At 48.8% G+C, this 22,194-nt stretch overlaps 1 protein-coding gene across 5 annotated transcripts in view; it reads left to right on the forward strand.

The window, feature by feature from the left end:
• TEP1 (telomerase associated protein 1) overlaps positions 1-22,194 on the forward strand; it is a 2,409,067-nt gene that overhangs the window by 1,251,471 nt on the left and 1,135,402 nt on the right. For all 5 annotated transcript variants that reach the window (XM_069651741.1, XM_069651744.1, XM_069651746.1 and 2 more), the window contains one exon: positions 5,702-5,815. In XM_069651741.1, coding sequence (XP_069507842.1) covers positions 5,702-5,815 — 114 coding nt within the window. The remainder of the gene's footprint in view (positions 1-5,701; positions 5,816-22,194) is intronic.

Here is a 22,194-nt window from a genome sequence, read left to right on the forward strand (position 1 = left end):
CTGCCCCCGGACATGGATATGCCTCCAGCGAAGATGACGGCAGTGAATCAGATGCTGATGTAGACATACAATTGCATCATCGAATGGGATGACAGGGACAGGCGTGCAGCCCGCCATGAACTAATATACAATTACTTCTGAGCACACAGCACCAGCACACATCCCATGCCACACTGCATGTGATAATGCACAAATATTAAATCACACTATCACAAAAAATGAATGTCCGGATGTGAATTGAAATGCCAAACCATGTGTATTGTAATATGTACAGAGAACAAGCAACTTGTGGCCCACCACCCCCTCCCCAACTATCCTTCCCCACCAGCCCCTCCCTAACTATCCCTCCGCACCAACCTCTCCCCAACTATCCCTCCCCGCAGCCTCTTCCCCAACACGCAAAAGCCTCAACACCCCATAGTGCGCTATAGTGTCACTGCACGTGTGTCCCTTGTTCATTTGTGTGGCTTTTTGTCACAATGGCCGCCCTTCCGTGGAGAGGCTGACGGGCGCAGGGACCTGTACCTCGGGCTGGTCTGCTGGGAGCCAGTAGGTGTGGTGCTTGTGCATGGTGTGTCCGAACCGCCCATCTCCCTGTGCTCCAGTGCTGCCCATAGGGTAAGGGCGAGGCTCTCATTGCCCTCCCGGACCATCTGCACCAGGAGAACTGTTGCAGGGTAGACCGGCCCAGGGCACGGGCACATTGCCGGCCAGTGGCCTGCACACATTCACGGATCAATCCTGCCTCCTCCGCATTAGATGGGCCTCCTCGAGGTACTGGCGCAAGAGTCCTGCCATCTGCTCATGTCTCTCCTCCAGGCGTCGCAGCCGTGCATCCATGTCCCTGATGCTGGGGTGGGGTGGCGACCTGTGTATTGCGGTAGGGGCTGAACGTGGGACGGCAATAGGGTGTTTGCTCTGACGTGCCGTTGGTGGTGTCTCCAGCATCGTGCACGCCATCCTTGTCTGTTGATGTAGCCATGTACACGGGTGTCTGGTGGGGAGGGGTGGATTGACTTCCTGTTGGTGCTACTGCGGCTGCTGTTGGAGTGGTGGCAGCTGCAGTTTGAGGTGCTGCTACGGCTGCTGCCGGAGTGGTGGCAGCTGCTGTTTGAGGTGCTGCTGCAGCAGCGTTGTGTGGCATCTCGCTCCTCCTCCTGCATTGGGCTGACTTAGAGGTGCTGGGTACAGCTTCTTTGCTGTCAGAAGACATGCCTGTGGGGGAGAGATGGACATGCGGTCAGTGGAGCCTGTGCCTTCCTTTGGCCTTGCCACGTGCTGGGGGTGTACCCTGCATCGGGCCCGCCATCCTCGTCTGTGGATGCAGCCATGCACACGAGTGTCGGTTGGGATGGGGTGGATTGACTTCCTGTTAGTGCTGCTGCGACTGCTGCCAAAGTGGTGGCAGCTGCTCTTTGAGGTGCTGCTGCAGCTGCTGCTGGAGTGGTGGCACCTGCGGTTTGTGGTGCTGCTGCGGCTGCTGCCGGAATGGTGGCACCTGCTGTTTGTGGTGCTTCTGCAGCTGCTGCTGGAATAGTGGCATCTGCTGTTTGAGGTGCTGCTGCAGTGGTGTGGCGTGGCATCTCGCTCCTCCCTGGGGCTGATCTGGAGGTGCTGGGGTTAGCTTCTTCGCTGTCATTGGACGTGGCTGTGGGGGGGAGATGGGCATGCGGTTAGTGGAGTCTGTGCCTTCTTATGGCCTTGCTAAATGCTGTTCAGTCAGCGTCTCACCCAGTGCTTGAGCGTGCTGCATACAGTTCATGCATTCAGAAATGGCATGGCGCATATATTCAAGTGTCACTAAGCACCACCTGTGAGCTGGTGCTGTGCATGGGCGGAGTAGTGACCACAGCCAGCCATACTGAGCCTTGTGTCATGTTCATCATGCAAGTGCAGGGCACACTGTCGTGCTCAGGAGTATGGGCTGTGGGTACCAGTATAGGAGGGGGCATAGTGCTGGGTGGTGGACACAAGGGGCTGATCACATTTTGATGGTAGCAACAGGGGCAGGTGCACGGGGAGGGGAGTACAGTGCGAGGGATGGGGTGGCCAGTTCCTGGCTAGTACAGGGAAGGGTGTCCATGGCCAAGTGCCTGTGAGGGGCGCTGGTGGTGACTTGCCGGGGATGTCCTCATCCCAGTGTGACTCATGGGGGACCAGGCCACCGACATCCTGGTGCAGAGAGCCAGTGCAGAGATCCCATTCCTGGAGGGGCACGGTCCCAGGGCTTGGGAGCAGGGTTGATTAGCAGAATACCATTCTGGGCGTGTATGAGGAGGGAAAAGGGGGAATGTGAGGTACAATGAGGGGGGGGGGCTGTTGCTGTCATCGGGCCCAGTGGGAAGCAGTGCTCCAGAGAAATTGGACTTTGGTGGTAATTGGGGTGGGGGTGGCTGCCTCTGGGGTGGTGGCATGGTGCATTGGGCCTCCTGCCATGGACTGTGATGTGTGGATGCGAGGTGGGGGCTGGGTCAGGTGTATCAACCGCATCTGCGTGCTCTCATGGGTGTTTGGGGAGAGGGCACATGGAGGTTGGCCAGGGATTTGGTTTCCTGGAAGGACACTGTCGTCATGATGAGGGCCTTCTCTGTGTTGATTGGATCAAGGCAGGGATCGTCGCCAGTGCACGTTGCCTGATATGCAGTCAGGCACTTATGTTTGGAAAGGATGGGGTGGCAGTACAGGATGTGGGTCTGAGGGTGGGCAGTGTGTCATCAGCTGTGGTGCATGCATGCTAGCTTGGGGGCCGGGGCTCGGGGGGGGTTGCCTCGTGCATGTGTTGGACCTCATGTTATGTTTGTCTGCACATGACCAGTAGTCATGTGGTCAGTTGTGTGTTTATTTGTCTGCGGGGAACAATGTTTGTGCACTCTTGGCCGACAACTATGGTGGTTGGCCCATTGTATGGTTTGGCTGTGGTCTGTTGTTGTGCAGTTGGACATGTCTCTGTGTGGTGTGCGCTACATTGGCATGCACTCTGTTATTTTCCTGGTATTGCATGTTGTACTCACAGCCCTCTGCATGTGCTCCTACATCGGCCTCCGCCGCTCCTACTCCCTCAATGCCTTCCAGATGGAGCACAGTGCTGCATCTCTCCTCCCAGGCCATCAGCTTTATAGGGGAGTCCATCCCGCCGCCAGTTGCCAAGCATTCCCTCCTGTGCGCAGAGAGCAAGTTGCGGACTCTTAGGCGGAGGTCGTCCCCCGGCTTGTGGCAATCTTTTGGGGGGCGGCGGATGGGGCCCACAGCCGACCCCTTCTCTGCCACCTCCTCCCATATGGGAGACTTCCTTATTTGGCTGGTGCCCTGCAGTCAGATGTGAACAGCTCCCCAGCATTGTCCACAATGGTGTCTGTGAGCATGCTTAAATCTGACTCCGTGGTTTACGCATGCAGACTTGGGGTACCCATGATTTTGCAGCTCCTGACATGATGCTGGTATTACAGTTGCCGGATGGCTACAGGAAGTGGGTGATTTTATGTGGATTGACTTTTTCAAAATAGCCACCGGTGAACTTCCAATACCTGCAATGATATTTCCAGTTGCAGTGTTACCGCTGTAGACATGACGGAAACGGTGCCACCGGCATTTTTGGTGAACAGTGAATTTTCACTATGTTTCCAGAATTGAGGTGGCACTGTTACCGGCATGCCAGAATGCACATGTTCGCGTACCGGTTGCCCGAAACGGTGCCACCGGGATCACAGTTTCATCAGTGATTTAACAGGAAACTTGTAATAAGGCCCAAAGTCTCTCAGTGCTGACAGTCTAGGGGACTAGTGAGTTTCCCCACAAAAATGAGCAAAATAGTGAAGGGAAGTAAAGCAGAAGATTTACTGACCTCCAAAAATAGAGAGGGTTAAAAAATAAGTAAAAACACTAGAAAGTCAGGTGAGCACTAGAACTAATGGACAGGGAGGTAGAACCTGGAAGAGAACAGTATAAAGCGAGTAAATGAGGGACAGAGGAGTTCATTTTTGTGAAATTAGTAATTGGGCAGCACAGAGCTGTTACGTGTTAAAATACAAATAGGCGGCTCCCCACTGCCAAATTTTCATTATTAGCATGGTGAAATGCAAAGTGCAGGGCAAAATGTGGTGTAAACGTGAGCATACCAGGTACCGTTTACTTTTTATTGTGAGCGCCACTTGCCATGCTTGCATGACAAGCAGTGTTCACAATGAAAATTAAATCCTGCTTGACTTGCAAGCATGTCTGGCAGGGTTTCATTGTAATTGTACACACTGCCTGCCATGAGCACATGGTATGCAGTGTTTACAATGGATCCTAAGGGGGGTCAGCCTGCTTTGTGCTGGTACATAAAGCCGGCAGACCCCATATGAATCTGCAGCATTTGCGCCGGTATGAAAATCCTTGCCGGCACTACTGCTGGAGTATTTGTATGACGGAGATAAATGGAGCGGTGGAAACGCAGCGTTCTGCCCTTCCTCTCTGCCATACAAATCAATGAAAATGGGGCGTGATCTAAGAAACATTAGTAAAAACCTTTTACCCCCGATGAACATGAGTCCCAGAGTGTGGGTTGTAGGGGTCGGGTCACGAGGCTTGTAGGTGGACCAAGAACTAGGTGGCGGATGGTGGAGTTCTGAAGAGTTGGAGCAAAAGTTAGCATATAGTGCAGGTGAGGTATTGGTTGTGAGAGAGTGGTACCAGTTTAGTGAAGTGTGGAGTGGGGGCGTGTGTGTTAAAGGTGAGTTTAAGAAAGGTGTGAGACAAATGGAGGCAGCGAGAGTGTGAGAGGGGAGTGGTGGGAGAGAGTGAAGTGGTTAAAGTTGTGGGGAAGGAGGAGACGGAGAAAGGTAGATGGGACAGACAGATGGAGTGTGTAAGAGGCGTAAACCCGGTTTATTGAAAGAGGGCAGAGTAGAGCACAAAGGGAAGAGGGGAGTGGAGAGGAGAATTTAGTAGTGAGATGAGAGGAGTGAGGAAAGAACTGAGAGTGGGAGAATGTGTCAACATTGGAGGGACAGAAGAGAGGGAGAGGGGGGAAAACGACATGAAGTGATACAGGATGGGAGGAGAGGGAGAAAGTGTGTAGAATAGAGTGAATACGATTGAGGGAGAGAGTGAACCAGAGTGTCTGACATTTGCACATTAAAAGAAACATAATTTTGGCAAGTATTAGGTTAGGGCACTAATAGCACCGGAGGGTTTTGGCGGTAACGCTGTTAGCCTGGGCGGTAATACCGCCGGGATACCGCCCAACTCATGATGAGGCCCAGTGAGAAAAAGACCAGTGATAAACATTATGTCCATTCTCTTGGTACAGAGTGTTTAGTGGGCTATATATAGAACACTTTCATGCTCTTGAATCCACTTTATTCAACCAATTAAGCGTTTTATTCTTTAAATGACATTTAGAGCAATAAATCAGAGACATGTGGTGGTATTACGTCTTTTTAATTTGGTGTCTAGTATTTCATTCTCCTGTTTAGAAATACGGTGTGTTTTTACAAATGAACGGAATGAACCTGTATTATTGCCTTTCATATTGTGTTTTGTATCTTTCTGTAGACTAACTTGCAGTTGTCTTAGCGCATATTGCCCCGAAAACCTGCAGGTTCCTGCATTCTGGTCCTCATAGTTAATAACTAAAGCTTGGCTCCTCTTCCCACAGTGTAATGTTCAGTGTGCAGTGTTATTTATGTTCGTATGCCTATTTTTTTTATTTCCCTGACAGGTCAGTACCACATAGGTGGTTACCAGACTTTGCTGCAGAATCATATGAAGCTAAAGGAAGAATGTCTGAGTTGAAGAACAGAGTGAGCCAAGATGAAGGTGCAGCTACATCCAGGTGAGGGACTCTCAAGCCATGGTTGTGGAGGTACAGGCTGCTGTGACATCCCTCTTTCTAACCCTTTCACTACTCCCCTCCTTTGGACTGACCACTTTCTTCCTTCCTCTCACACTCTGTCCCCCAGGCAAAGCCCACCCCAGCACCACGACCTTCCTTTTTGGTCATTCAGCCCATGAAGCATGTCTATGGATGCCTTTTCCTCTACTTTCTCGGCTCCTCCTACTCCTGCGGCTGACTCACACCCTGGCACAGCCCTTTCTAACCTGCATTTTGCTTTTTCCAACACTCTGGACATCCTTGCCCCTGTCATGAAAATCCATCTGAAGTCTACCTCCAAGTGCAACTCTTGGTAGGACACCGACCTCACCGCCCTGAAACGCAAGTGCAGGGTGGCTGAGAGGAAGTGGAGGGCTTCGGGTACATCCTCTGACATACTGGCCTGCTGCCTGCTCCAAAGGCATTGCAGACTCTCTGTCGTGTCCAAAAAGAGAGTCCACATCAAAGCCTGCGTCTCTGCGGCCTCTGACAACACGACCAAACTCTTTAAAATCTGCAAGGAACTGGCCAATCCTTCTGCAGTCTCCACCTCTCCTGTTCCCTCCGAGGCCCTCTGTATGGCCCTGGCTTCTCACTTCACTACTAAAACTCAGGATATCCTGTCCTCGCTCTCCCTGTCCTCTATCTCTACCTCTCTCGCCCCCCCCGTCTGGCCACCTCTCCCTCTCCTCCTCCTTCCTCCTCTTTTTCTCTCTGATAACACCTGACAATGTTTCGAGACAAGTCTGATCAATGAAAGTATCGTCCAAACAGGTGCTCCTCTAGAACCATCAAGGACCACATTGACACGCTCGCTCCGGCCTTGACCGATTTCTGCAATCACTCCTTCGCCACTGGAAATTTAAGCTCTCTCCTCAAGCACACCCTTGTGCACCCCCCTCCTAAAAAAAAGTCTTCTGCCGATCCTACCTGTGCGGCTAACTCGCCCGATCTCTATTGCTCCATTCCTGGGTCAACTTCTGGAAAAACTGGCCATCTCCCAGCTTACTCTTCACACTGAAACTGTTGGTTGTCTCTGTGATCATCACTCTGGCTTTAGAGCAGCCAGAGGCACGGAAACTGCTCTCCTGAACACCCATGAAGATTTGCTCTCCACTCTCGACTCCAGCATCCCTTCTGTCCTCATCCTCCTTGACCTTTCCTCTGCTTTCAACACAGTCAATCACACCATCCTGATCAATCGACTCAGTGAGAACCTGGGCATCACGGATCAGGCCCTGGAGTGGCTGACCTCTTTCCTCCTGGACCAACCCTCCCAGGTCCAACTTGGGTCCTTTCTCTCCACCAGCTCTCTCTCTACATGTGGTGTTCCCCAGGGCTCCATCCTCTCATCCTGGCTCTTCAATCTCTACGTGGCCCCTTTGGCCCACCCAATCTCTACCTTCTACTTCAACTTTCAGGCTCCCTACAGCCTCCTCACATCTCTCGCGCATTCCTGACTGTCTATCCGCGATTCAGGAGTGGTGCACCTCTAATGATCTCTGCCTTAATGCCAGTAAGACGGAGATCCTTCTCATCGTGACCCCTGCTCCCGCTTTCCCTCTATTACTCTGGCCGCCTTCCAGGGGCCCTTTTCCTTTGCCTTCCTGTGAGCCAAAAAATCTTGGGGTCATCTTCGACTCCACTCTATCCTTCTCTCCTCACATCAGATCTTTCCAGGAAGGCCCATTACCAGCTGCACCTCCTCAAAGGTACTCTGGTTCTCTCTAGGTTGGACTACTGTAACAGCCTCTTTCTCAATCTGCCTTCCTCTACTCTCTGCCCTCTGCAACTAATCCTGAGCAGGACTGCAATACTTATCCTTGGCCTCAAGCTCAGGGACTGTATCTCTCCAGCCCTGACATCTCTCCAGTGGCTACAAGGATCAAGTTCAAGACCCTCTGCATCGTCCGCAAGCCTTCCTGGAGCTGGTGCCCGCACTACATCCAACACTCGCTTTCTAAATACCTTCCTTCTCGAGCCCTTCGCTCTGTTGCCTCCACCTCTCTGAGGGTCAGACGCTTCCCCATGCAGGGAGTAGGGGGCAGATCACTTTCCTCTGCAGGTGCCTCCCTCTGGAACGGCCTCCCTGTCCATCTCAAGCTTGAGCTGGACCACCTGAAGTTCTGGAAGCAGCTTAAGACTTTCCTTTTCTCCTCTGCTTTCTCTCTCTCCCTCCCCAGCTGACCTATCTACCTCCTGCACTGATTGGTTGCTTGGATACTCGCATAGTCTCACTGGGTACCAACCTTCTCTATGTTCAGTCTCCCCTGCACTGCCTCCGGGCCTGTTGCACGCAAGGGGCTGTAACTGTAACCTCTACAGTCGCCCGCCTCCTTGCACTTACCCAGAGCCGCGCTGCACTTATTCAGAGCAAAGTAACATAGTGACCTGATTGCACTTTCCCTTTCCATGCACTTCTCCCGACGCTTCCCCTCCTCCTTGCGCTACCGCTCTTGCACGGTCTGAATGACACAAGGCCTCGTAAGATTGTTTGTCATGTCTTAAGCCGACGACAAGCGCTGCACTTTGCCTTGTATGGCTCTCAACCTCTCCTCCGAGGAGGCGACGCCAAACATGTCACTGTGTTGAGTCGGGCACCCAGGAACAACACGTCCTTAGATGGCGTAGAGCAAGACTTTGGATAGTTAATGGAGAACCCCAATTCCATCAGCAGACGTACGGTCCTCGATGTATACTCGCTTACCAGAGATGGCGAGTGGGAACACACCAGCCAGTCGTCCAGGTAGGGGTATATAGGTGGATGCTTTGTAGAAGAAGATGTGCCGCCACCGGGGCCAGGCACTTTGCAAAGACCCTCGGGCTGACTTGAGGCCGAAAGGCAGAGCCTTGCAACTGCTAGTGCTGACATTGAACCATGAATCGTAAGAACTTGCAGTGTTTCTTGTGAATGGGGATGTGGAAGTAGGCGTCCTCCAGATTCAACGACGTCATAAAATCTCCTTGTTCCAGCAGGCCCAGCATGTGTTGCACCATGACCATCCAGAACATTTGGGACTTTAAGCACTTGTTGAGACAACATAGATGCATGAGCAGCCTCCAACCCCCTGTTTTCTTTCGAGCCAGAAAGTATCTGCAATATACTCCGTAGCTGCTGGGGTTTCATTGCCCCCTTCTGTTATGCCTCACACCTCTTGCAGAAGCTGTGGCCTGTGTTGTTCCTGTTGCTGAATCTGAGGGATATGAGGACACCTGCGGTGGAACTCCAAGGTGTGCCCTGTCCAAGAGTGTACAGCACCCATCTGTCCATGGTGATCCTCTCCCACATGCTTACGAACTTCGCCAGCTGGCCTACCACTGCCTGCTTAGGGTCGGAGCTCTGCCCTGCGGGTGGCGCCGTCGCCGCTGTCCTCTGCTGCCTTGAGAGCGCCCATGTACGCTTCTTGAGTGGAAGAGCGTGAAGGCTGCAGGTATGCAGTATTATAACCCTTGGAAGACCTTCTAGGCTTTCCTCTGTGTTAGGGAGAATTCTCAGAAATGTGCCAATTCCTCTCTACCTTAGAGACCCCCAGCTCTTTTGTTGGACTCTAGGACTTTTTCATTTTTACCTGGAGAGTGTGAGACCCTTTTTCCCACTCTCTTATGTATTTTAATGTGATTTGAACTCTGTTTCTTTTGGTTTTTGGAGTCTGACAAATTTCATAGGCATCTTTTTACATTGTAGCACACAGCACCTTCAGTGTGGTGCTACAGGGAAGTCTTACAGATTTCCGCAAAGGCTTAAAACACCTTTCTCTTGGATAACTACTGTTTCCAAGAACAGTAAAGTGAAATTGACTTTACTTTACACTTTTACATTTCTAGACCCAGCACACACTATCTCACAATAGGTTGCTGGAGGAGTTACCTAGTATCCACTTTGTCTAGCTTCTCATGTAGCCTTTTAATGTTACCCTTTCCTAGATGAATGGCTGGTGGCAGTGGTTTACTTTTAACTACTGTGGTGTGTCTTTACCACGGGCTGCGTGTTCAGTTGCAGTAAAGCACCCTTGGGTGCAATTTTTTGTCAAAATTGCCCGGTTCTTCTTTTTTCGCCATTTCTTTGTGAAACGGTCGTTCTTGAGATTTACTCTGCTCGCCAAACCAGGTTTGGTCCCTTTGTTCGTTTTGTCTTTGGCGGGATTCACAAGTTCAGCCCGCCTCTGGTTCGAGGGCGTCTGGTGGGGGCAGGAAGTGAGGGAGGTGCCCGAAACTCCCTGTGCTTAGTCTCCTAGGAGACAGGAATCCACTCCTAGTTGATTGGCCGGCTTGCTGTCCGGCAAGGACAGCCACCATGCTGGGTGATTGACAGCCAGGCTGGCATGAATCGGAGAAACCTGCATAAAAGGCGAGGCTTTTTGGCTTGGAAGGCAGAGTCGACCACTGGACAAAGGAATCCGAAGAAGAACTTGAAGAGGACGCCTGCTGCAACTCTTGGACCGTTGGTTTGCCCGGTGAAACCCTGCTGCTGTGCTGAAACTCCAAATTCGCATCGACAGAGAAGCCCCTGATAGGACGACTTCACCCTTTGAGTTGGCGGGACCAATGAACTCCAAAGTAAGCCACCTGCACATCGGTCTCGAAGCTGGTTGAAATTCCACAAAGTTGCTGCTGGAACCGAAATACCAGCGAGAGGAACACCAGTTTGTGTGCGTTGCTTTTAAGCTGGCCAAGAGCTCCAGGAAGATCATCCAGACTTGAAGGAAGCAGGACTGACTGAGCCTGAGCCACCTTAACAGAGTGCTGGACCCCAGATGCATGGAATGTCCGCCTCGACATCCAGGAACCGCGGTGGTGCTGTTTGCGGTAGACGCGAGGAGCTGAAACCCCGAATTGCCACTTGTTGGAAGATAGTCGGTTGCTGTTGGTAACCATACCATTGCAGTGCAGGAGTCCCTAGAAGTCCTCCCTCTTGTCGCCACGACTGAGGCCCAGGAACACCAGGATCTGCAGAGCTGCACAGGAAAAGAAGTAATCTGCTGCTTTTCTTCTAACTAAAGGTACTGTAAAGTCTAAGAGAACTTACCTCTTGTTGTAGATTTGTTTCTACTCTTCACAAGCCTAACAGCTTGTGGCCCTACATTGATTTTTCTTCTTCACTAAAGACTTCTAAAACATTGTGCAAATACTTTTCTACTTACCTGCAAGAAGTGCTTCAGCTACATAGACTTTTGCCTATTGACTTTGGCCTAGCCTGTTTCCACTGAAAGACTCTTCTCTCCTCTGACACTGGGGAGAGTTGAAAAGTATTTGCCTGCTTAAGAATAATCGTGATCCCTTGTTTGTTCTGAGTAACATTTTCTTTGCCACATCTCAGTGCTATTCTGAATGCTAACAGTAACATATCAATGTCCACAGTGTCCTAACAATTGATTTCACCTGAGGGTGTAGAAAGTGTATGTGTGGCATCCCCAATGGGTGCTTGCTGATTTAGAAACTAAGAGTGTGTGTTTTGAAGGTATTTGTGTGTTGCTATAATATTGCTCCCTTCTAAAGAAGGCTTATATAAATGATAGAAATGATATATAATAAATAAATGTTTCATCAAGAAACCTTGAGTTTAAGTGTTTGTTTGAATACTTGTCACTGTGAATCTTTGTGTAACCACTCTACTGCTCACATTGACCCCTCTTGAGATAATCCTGGCTGCTCTACCACGATACCAACCTGTGTAGTTCAGACTTATACCAAAGATTGGGTGCTATTGCCAGGAGGCTGAGATTGTTGTACTGCTCTCTGTACCTAACACTCTGGAAGAGCAGAAGGACGATGATCATCACTACTGCAAAGTTCCCAGGGAGCCTGCCCTCTCTGTGTTCGTCTTTATCGTCTGCAAAGACTCGTTGACTGCCTTTCCGAAGATGTTCTCCCCGTCGAGCGGCATATCCAGCACCTTAGTCTGAACATCGTGACAGAGTTTTGTTGCCTTACTGCGTTGGCACACCCTGTTCCCCATCTGGCAGAAACCTGTGTCTGCGATGTCCACTGCCACCATGATGGCGTGATCTGAGGCCACCGCCCCCTCCTGAAAGAGTTTTAGCGCCTCTACCTTCTTGTCTTCGGGCAGGAAGTCCAGAATAGGACCCAGCTTGAACCATAGTTCCTGGTCATATTGGGACAAAATTGCTAGGGCGTTAGCTGCTTTTATGGTAGAGGCTGCTGTATAAATTATCCTCTTGCCCATTGCATCCAGCTTCTTCTCCTCCTGGTCCGGTGGTACCATGGCTGCCGATGACCGGTTTGCCACGCGTTTCATGGCTACGGCCGAGACCACAGAATCAGGCTATGGCTGAGACCTGTGAGCTGAATCCGGCACTCTGTACTTTTTCTCCAATCTGTCCCGCTTGGTCGGGGCTGTACTTGGATTTTTCATTAGAGCTAGGCCTTGCTCCCAGATGTCGTCCAGGAAGGGGATGGACATGATCTCGACTTGCGCTGTTGGTACAGGAAACCCTCTTTCTTAGTCTCCTCAGGGACCAACTGAAACAGTTCAAAGGCCCTTGACATAACAGAATGAAAGGATCCAACTCCATCCGGTGGGGAGGCCCTATGGGGCTCGTCCGCGTGTGGCTTATCCCAGTCAGCCATGATGAAATCATTGTCCTAGTCGGTGCCCATAGCCATGGTAGCCGTGTTTGTGCCCTTGTCCGTCTGTGGGTCCGGGGCTCCGGGTGGGAGGTTCCTGCAGCGAGGTGGTGGAGGAGTCGGATGATGCCGAGGACCAGCGCCCCCCTTTGGAGTTTCTCTTCCGCAGGGCAGAGTTCAACCTCAGAGGCTCTGAGGTCTCCTGTGGAGGCATCCTCTGCTGGATTTAGGATCGTTGGAATGTCCATCGACACGTCCCTAGGTCTAGGGGTGTAAGGAGCCAGAGGAGTGGGGTTCTTTGCTGATACGTCTTCTCTTGCGAGCAGGGGACACAGGTCCACCGCCACCAGATCCTCCCCCATCATGATCTGTGCAGTAACTGTTGTGCAGCTCATTCTCTCCCTTGTCGGTTCTTGAGGAGGTCTGCTCCGGCCTATCTGGTGTACCCTGCTGGTCCACCGGGCGCACCGTCTCCCTCTCCTTCTCAGGAGGTTGCTGGGTCGGTGCTGCCGCCTGTTCTGTTCCTGACGCCGTAGCCTATGTCGCTGCCTCTGCAGCCGTATCTCGCCTTGGAGGCAAAAACACCCATGGAGTGGCCGTCACTTCTTTCGTGGACTCATTCTTCTTCAGTGCTGCCATAGTTGACGTCTTTGACTTCGTCGACGAAGTGCTTGTCGCTGCTTTCGACGACGGCGCTGTCGTCTCAGTTGACCTGGCATGCTGCAAGGTCTTAGCCAGCTTCAATGAGTCCTCCCCGGACTTGTCCATCGTTGGTTTATCCACAGACACACAGAGTTTGGACAGGGTTAGTGACTTTCTCTTTGAAGATGTTCCTTTCGTTGGCAGGCTCACCAAGGAGGCTGACGTGATGGCGACTCAGGACCTGCATCAGTGGCGAACCCTGCAGAGCTAGCGTTGCAGAGCTTGGCCTTCTCTTGGACCCCCGCTAGTGGGGCGTTCTCAAAGGATCTTGACCTCCTCCCGGAGGGAGTTCGCTCCTCGGAGCAGCCGGTCCCGGATGAGTCTTGACCCTGCCCTGAGGCCGAGTCAGTGGCCTTGCTCGACTTGAGCCACGCTGACAGTCTGCTGTAGCAGTCCTATTTGGTTTTCTTCGAGAAACCACGGCACACTTCTCATCCCTCCTCATCATGGTCCGGATGCAGACAGTATAAGCATTTATGATGCCGATCTTCCACAAAGACGTTTCTTAATCCGCGCAGAGTTTGAAGATGCTTCGACTTTCCTTCTTCTCTTCAGTCATGGCTGAAAGGAGCGAAGTAGGCCCAAGGCCGGGCCTTCTCGAAACTTCGATGACAATCCAACGGTGTGTAGATCTTCGCCGGTAGCGGATCCCTATTGACAGTCTCTGTCCTTCGTCGAAAACAATCAAGCAAAAATTGGTCAAAAGTTTAACTATTTTTTTTGTGGGTCAAAATTCGGATAAACACCAAATTAGCTCAAAGGGCAACGTGAGGACTCCCAACACTGAAGCGTGTGGTAAAAATCTGAAGATGGCCACCAGGGGTGGAGCTTAGGGAGAGGACTGTCATTGCATGGGGGCAGTATGACCCAGAGGACAGTGATTGGTTTAGTGAAGAAATACAGTTTTGAAGTGAACGTGAAACTGTTTTTTCTTTTACGGAGGATTCCCAGCCTTACGACGGGGAATATTCATGAGCATGTGAATCCATGCCAGACCCATGCTGGAGAACAATAGTTACAGGTAAGTAACTTAAACCATCTTTGACTTGTGAAACCGGAGGCTTGCCCCAGTAGCTGCAGCTCTCCTGCCTGCATCGTGTCCTGGAGGGCCTCAAACCTCAACAGTGTGCTGGTCCTTTTTCATCGTGCTTGGGATGTCCAGCTGTCCAGTGCCAGGAATGATCTTGCTAGAGCACGGAACCGCTTACTAGCCAGACCTAAAACCCAAATCCAAAAGTGACCTGTGCAAAAGCGACCACTTGACCCTGATAAAATCTGAATACACAGCGCGAGTTAACCTACCTGTTTCTACCCCCTACCTCCATAGGGTTTAACTTGTGCAAAGCCTACCCTTCCCTTGCTTGACTATGATTAGTGGATTTCTAGTCTTACTCTAAAGTGGTGCGACTCGGAAAAAACTCATAAGCTATGTTGCTACCTTGTTGTTGCATTCATCAAGCAATTACTCTGGGATCCCTGTCACAACTAGAGTAAAGTGAGAGAATGCTATTGCAGGAAACATGCCATGCTGGCAGTTATAACCAGTGCTTTAAACGGGAAAAATGAATTGCAAGTACTCACCAGTCTAGCTTTGAGTGGGTGTGCCCAACCCACCCTTATTTCCTCCCTTTTAACCCCCAACGCCTCCTCTTTGACCAAGACATGATCCAAAAATTGTTCTCTGGCTCTGCCTGGCCTACCCGCCTTACTTCTATAAATTGCATTCTCTGTTTCCCTTTCTATTTGTGTAGTTCTCCATTTGACTCTCTTTCTATGTGTGCTTCACTCTTTTTGTTTTACGTTTCATGTCATGCTTTTTGTGACCCTTTCTATTTGTCTGACACAACCCTCTCCCCATCCTCCTGCCTTTGCATACTGTAAGGAACTTGTGGTGGCAACATTAAAGACATACACAAGTGATCACAGTTCAAGGGTGTTTATTAAACTGTAAACATGGGTGAGAAAAAAGCCTAATCTAAACCTAAATGTAAGATGGGAGCAAGCTTCGACCATCAACTAATAATAAGGCAATCCTAGTGCTGTCTTGTCAAATAACAAGGGCTTATACTAAAAAGAACTATTGCCAAACCTTTCTCAAGTTGTGTGTCAAAGACTTTCGACTGTACAAGGGTTTTTTACTAGACCCTTGTATGACCACTTTGACCTTTTTTTTACGACTGGCTCTCCTTGGGCCCTCTGGTACTTGTAGATTTAACCAAAGGGGACAGAGCATAGTCTTTTGATTTAGCGGCCAGGTGGTGCTGGACCACTCTGCAGCTGATCTCTTCCGGCGCTTTTAACAGTTCTGTAACACACAGTGGCTTTGTTCTTTAATTCACCTTCTGTTGCCATTTGCAACCTTCGCTCATCACAGTTCGTTTTACTATCGATGCTCCCTCCAACTCACTGGCTGTGATGAACCACTTGACGTTTCTTGTCTCAGGAGTCGAGGACGATACCACGGTAGTGAGCATCTCTCCTCGCCTTGGTTATCAGTGTTGGAGGGCTCCGTGCACCATTGACATCTGCTACACCACAGGCTGGCTGTTATTCCCGGTGTTATGATTCCTTTCACAGAGATGTCGCAGGTCTGGGTCGAAAAGGGCAAAGGCACTTCTCTCCTTGTCGTCCTTTCGGTTCTAGCCGCCTTTCTCCTCCTCTTGAACTGCTGTCCTGGAATAGCTGACTCGTTGTGCGGTCTGACCTGCTCATAGAGTGCTCTTGTGCTGCACTTTTTATCCCTGTGGGGAAAGGAAAGGGCCGTCCGGTGTGTGTGGTTATTATCAATTGCCTGACTCTGCCTAACTTTTGTGTTGGGACATGTCGGGTAAACGGCTCTGGTGTTAGTCTGTTGTTTTTCCTGGTGTAAGAAAATGTTTGTGTCGGAAAAGTGGGGGTAGAGCTTCTGAATATAGCGGGTGAGACACCTTCAGGGTTCTCACAATACAAACTGGTTGCACAGCACCCAGATAAGTAAACCTGACAGTTGTTAAAAACATTGCAAATTACAAGGCAATGATGCATAATGATAGCATTGCATCATAACAGGTATCACTAATAAAGTCACCTGCTGATGTAGCAAAAGATGAGATAGTGGTGCTGGGCAGAGCTACTGCTGGACGGCATAGTATGCAGCACGCTGAAGGCGTTATGCGACAAGATGTGCATACAACATGGTAATAATTCAAACACACAGGATGTAATGTAGCCTGACAATACCACTAAGAATTTCAGATAGTTTGCCATAAAAACATTCTTAGCAGAGTTTGTTTTCCAGCATTGCAGAGCACCTATGTGACTGGTAACCTGTGGTATTATCTGTCCTGATTAGAATTATTTTCTAAAGCATTGTAAGGGCCCGCTGAAGATGTCTCTTCTTGTGGGTCCATTTCAAAATGATGGTTGGGACTAATGTAGAGAAATTGGAGTAAAAAGGCACTGAAGGAGGGAACCCTCTGAATAGCTCTAGCAAATGCAGCTTGTAGTGTGTGAGCTGTGAAGCACACATTTAAAGTCCATAATGAAAGGCGTATATTGACATGTCATAAGAAAGCTTAAGGCCAAAATGGGGGCAGTGGTTGTGGCCCCTCCTGAGGCTCGTGACACCTTTCAACTGGAATGTTTGAAGGCCCAGACACCGTCCTTGAGCATTGTCTTCTGTGGGTAGAGAGCATTGGCACAGTTACAGACAAAACAGAAAAAAACACAGAATACAATTGAGCTCAATTTTAGGCACTATAATAATTGCCTTAAACATACACTGTTGGACAAGTGAGCAAATTAGGTACATGCACTTTTGCGTTTACAATTCAGCTTGTTTCTATAGCAAACCATTAGAGCATCCAAAAGGAGACCTACCCAGGGTCAACCAATAATGATTAAAACTGTCTTCCAACTTCTGTTTAGGGCGAGATGCGCTTACCCTAGAGAGAGAACTCACAGAAAAGTGCATGGAAGCAATGTAATTGCACATCCACAAAAAAGTGCATTGAATTTATGTAATTGAAAACCATTCACTGCCAGAGGATTAAGACAATGACTCAAATAGAAAGAAACATAAGAAAGGATAACATGTTCCCAGAAATCAACTCATCGAAATGAAGCTGGCTTTAATGCATAAGGGAGATAAAACCTATTTAATGTGTTGGTGTGTTTATAAGGCACCATAATGCTTTTCAAAAACGTAATATCCTAAAACATGGAGTCTATTGGAAATGCATTCTGGGTGCTCTCACCAATGGACATTTTCTGCAGGCCTCAGTGAATAGCTGCATTTTAATGTGAGTTCTGAATACTGTTTTCACTAGAAACTGTCTATTAGTTTACAGTGCTTCAAGGACAGTTGTGCCTGTTAATGTTGCAGTGGCCAAAAGCAAAATTCTCTCCCATGAGAAGAAGGGAAGTGTTTACCTCTTGGAGGTTTCCATCTGACATTTCGGCCTAATGCCAGTGAAGATTTATAACAGGTGCACTTTCTGGAAAACTACTGTCCTGCCTTTGTGTCATGTTTAAATTGGAGAGCACCGGACTAGGCTTGTGGAGAAAAGGCTTCAGGGCTGGTCAAAAGGTGGACGCATCTTTTCCGGTCGGTCCGTTGTGAAGATTCTCTCTGCCAACCTGGTCTGGAAGCTGTTCAGTGAGGTTCTTGGCGAGATGAAGTGGCTTACAGCTTTGCCAATGGTGATGTATTTTATCTAATCTACTTTCTTTTGCATTTTATTCACTGATGTATGCTTTTGTTTTGGGTTAATAAATGGCATAAAAAGCCAGTGTTATAATCTAGCTGAGAGTCTAAGTGAATTCTTGTGTTTCAAGTGTACAATGTTTTTCTATGTAGTGTATTGGGGACAAAAAAAAGTAATAAATATAGACATCCGTGCACTGTTTTGAAAAGCAAAACAGGCACCCATTAGCAAAACAATGATCCCGTTCACAAAGATCTTGCCTCAGGTTACTTGTGGATGATCTGTTAAATTGGGCTCCCTAGACTATGTTTGGTTTGCAGCTGTGCTATTTACATTTTTTCTGACTGATTATCTGTAAAGGGAGTCAAAAAGTGTCAGTCGGAGGTGAGGAGGACAGACGGACATGGCGTGAGGTCTGAGCAGAGAGCCTCCTGTTTGATGGCTTTAGCAAGGCCATCCTGAGTGCCCTCTAATGTTCTGCCTTTGGGTTTCCTAATGATGTTAAGACTGCATGGGACTTTGACTTTCTGCAAGGTGGGGCTGAAAGGTGTCAGGATGAATGGGCGAGAAGATGGGGAGCGAGCATAGCTTTCCACGTCCAAGGCTGCAGGAGCCGTGCCTACAGTTAACAAAATGCTTTCATTGTGCTTGCACTGTATACTTGAGTACCAGTACTTTCCTTAGTTTGGAGAAGTCCCGGTACTCAATAGTGTAACAAATTTAGACGTGCCCTGAGTGGCGGATAGCACCGGCCCATATTTACAGGGATAGTATAGTCCACTGAAGTTGCACAACCCCGCAATATCCGATTTCATGCCTAATATCCACTGTTGCTCCTTGACATCTAGTTTACAGTGACTCTGACCATCTACTGATACTATATCAACTACCCACCATAGAATTTTATCTTTGTTGTGGTTAAACTTCAAGAAGTGAGAGACCATTGGTGTTTCAAAATTCTTGCAGTGTATGACATTAATTCTAATTTGCACTGTGCACATTGTTTGTCCAACATATCTGAGGTCGCATAGTACTCATGGCAATAAATGACACCCTGGGTTCCTGTGAGAGTGAAGAAGGAGACTGACAAGGTTTGGTCATGTTGTGGTCTACAAACTTATATTAAGTCAATAAAGAAACCTATCTCTCCCTACTTTTAAGGGGCTTGCCCTGCCTCAACCTAGGAAAACTTTGGTGGTGAGTTGTCAGAATGTCTGTCAACATTAAATGTTCTCTGTCAGAAACCAACTACTCTAACCCTAACACTATAAACCTAAGTCTTTAACGAAAGTGAAGTTTGTGTTTCCTTCACCACGAGAATGACTCCCTTTTCCTCGTTTCTTGTTTGTCTTATAGTAGAAGTAACTCCTTCAATGTTACATCACAAAGGACCAGGGGAATGACTCCCTTCTGTTGGTCCTTCTATAAAAGTTCTCCATAGTGGTCTTTAAGCACTCTTGCAGAAAACTTGGATTAGTCTCTTTAACTCCTTCCAGGAAGTAGAAGAACTCATAGCCTTATTTGGCTTCCATTTAGCACTCTGATGAGGAAGATGGCTCCTGTTCCACGCTACCTGGGGAGCAGTGTTGGGTATACCACTGCAATGAGGATGATGACTCCCAACAGACTGCTTGCTCTGTGATATTGGGTTGAGCACTGCGACGAGGGATATGATTCCCGATACACCCTGCTTGGGCATATGTGTTTGGCTGAGCACTGCAACGAGGAAGACAACTCTTGATGCACTCTGGCTCAATAGTATGGTTTGGGTTGTCACCACTGTGCCGAGGGAGATAACTCTTGATGCACTCTGGCTCAATAGTATGGTTTGGGTTGTCACCACTGTGCCGAGGGAGATAACTCTTGATGCACTCTGACTTCTTGGTTTGGCTTCCCGGACACCTCCCGGTCTTCCTGCCATTCATGTTACCCTATTCTCTGTTGCGCTCTGATTCTTCCAGGGGTCGCAAGTTCCTGCCTCTGCGATTTCCAACCCCTGTGCGGCTCCGCAGCGTGGACTCAGCACTGTTTTCAGACCTCACGGTCCACCTTTCTGCTGTAATGCCACCACCTCGATTGCTTCTTTCTTCTGGCGAGTTGGCTCCCAGCCTGCTCCTAGGACGTTTTAGCAGTGTCTTGTTGGTTGCGGCCTACTCCTGGAGGAACAGCGTCTTTGCATCTTCGGTCCTCCCGATTTGAATTTCCCAGGCAGGACTTGCGTTCTGTTGGCTTCTACAATGAGAGCCCTCTAGTCCGTTCTTGCTTTCTACTTTATATTGTTGACTCCGCCCTTGCATACCATCAACACCATCTTGGAAAGTCTCTTTGGCACTATACATGCCTCCAGTGAGCCACCTCGTTGCAGTACTTGGCTGGTATTGCATATGGTTTCTCATGTTCCTCTTCGCCCCAGTATGTTTTACATTTGCCGCATTCATGGCTTTACAATAACACATGGTTCCGCTATCAATAGTTGGAGAAAAAGGTGGCCATGAGGGTAGGGGTGGAGGTCTGTGACAGGGTTGTAGGAAGGCTTTTCACCAGGTGGACGTCTTTATCCCCACGGGGTCGGTGGGAGTCCCACCCAATGAGTTCCATCTGCATATTGGGCAGTGGTCTCACCTCTCTAGCCTCATAGGAAAGGGCTCCACTCTGGGTAGAAGGGACGAGACCTCATGAATCGTCACATTTCGCAATTAGTCATTGTACGCCGAGTCCATGTTTGTTTGTTAATCATAAAAGAAGAAATGTGCTTTGTAAATGTACAGATACTACACATAATGCATGGAAAATGGCCTTTCCCCAGTTGTGTGCTACATAAGGAAATGGAAGAGGTGCTTTGATGGGAGCCTTACTTCTATTTTCATGGCGGCCATGTTAGATTAGTATTTTTTTAAAGAAAGACTTGCGCGCTCGTCACACTTCTTTTAAAAGAAAGAAATATCTATTTGCACCCTGACATGCTAATAGCCATAATGACGGGTAACTTTATGACTATAGTAATTGCACCCAGTTCTTTTTTGAAATATAGTGAATCAATTCTCTTTTGGAATAATGTATTGTCCCTTTAACTCTTTGTTTTTCTCCTTATAATAATACTTTTTTTTAATATGTAATTTGTTTTTTTATGTGCTCTATTGATTTATGTTCCATTCTGTTTAGACAACATTTATTGTTGTCTTGATGCCTCTATTTACGACACATATGACAGTTAAGTCATTACATTTTGTAATAAATGAGCTTGCAAATGTATTCAACAGAAACACCACTGTGTTTGTTGTTACTTTAAAAACAAAAGTTTTATTGATTTATTCAAACAAAAACAATAAAACCACACACGCAGTGTATGCATCAACAATACAAATGTTCGCTTTATTCTGGTCACTGGTTCCCCCATCCCACCTTCCCATACGAGCCTATTTGTTCCACGCACTCGGTATCTGCCTCGCATGGTGGGGTCTCACACTACGTGCATCCAGTCAGGTCCTGCACCGTTCCAAACAATTCCGCTATTAATGATCTCCATGCCATCAAGCTTCCTGCCTCCTCCTCTCCCCCTACATTGCTCGCCTCTTGCCATACCATGGTTTCTGCCTCCGCTCATTTCTGCAACTCCTTCCACCACACCTCCACCCGTGGCTTATGACATGTCTTCCATCCCATGGCAATACTTCTTTTTGCAAGCACAAATGCTAAATCTTTCAATTTACTAACATGCTGAAGTTTCTGCGATCTGGGGAACCCCCCCGCCCCAGCAAGCAAGCCCAAGCTGTATTTACAACCATCGTGACCCCCTTTTCCTCTAGTTTCTGTGCTATTTCACCCCAGAAGCGCTCAATTACTGGGCATGCCCAGAACATGTGCACCATGCCAGCCTTTTCTTAATCGCATTTGGGACATGCTTGTCTCCCAGCACCTTTGAACCTAGATATCCTTTCTGGTGTCATGTATGTTCTATGCGTAATATATAGCTGTATCTGTTTTAGTCTCGCATTCCTTGACACCTTCCTGTGGTATCCCAAAGCGCGTTCCCACATCCCGTCCTCTAGCGGGGCACCCACTTCCGCTTCCCAGTCTAGTCTCAATTGTGTTAGCTCCTTCCCGACCTTGGACATCATCATCTCATACAGTCTGGAGATCTCATGCCCCCCCTCTGTCATATCATATATCATGTCTATAGTAGCATCTGGTTCTCCCTCCAGTACCGTTTCAGGCCATGTTCTCCTGATTCTCTGGACCATCCTGCGATATGTAATATACTGGCCCGTGTGTAACCCCATCTCCTCCCCCAGCACTTCAAACTCTATGAGGGTCCCCTCCTGCCAAATATCCCCCATTGTCACCACCCCAACCGCCTCCCAGTGGTTC

This window comes from Ambystoma mexicanum, chromosome 3p, assembly GCF_040938575.1.
Source record: "Ambystoma mexicanum isolate Mex_15411 chromosome 3p, UKY_AmexF1_1, whole genome shotgun sequence".
In the NCBI taxonomy this organism is placed as follows: Eukaryota; Metazoa; Chordata; class Amphibia; order Caudata; family Ambystomatidae; genus Ambystoma; species Ambystoma mexicanum.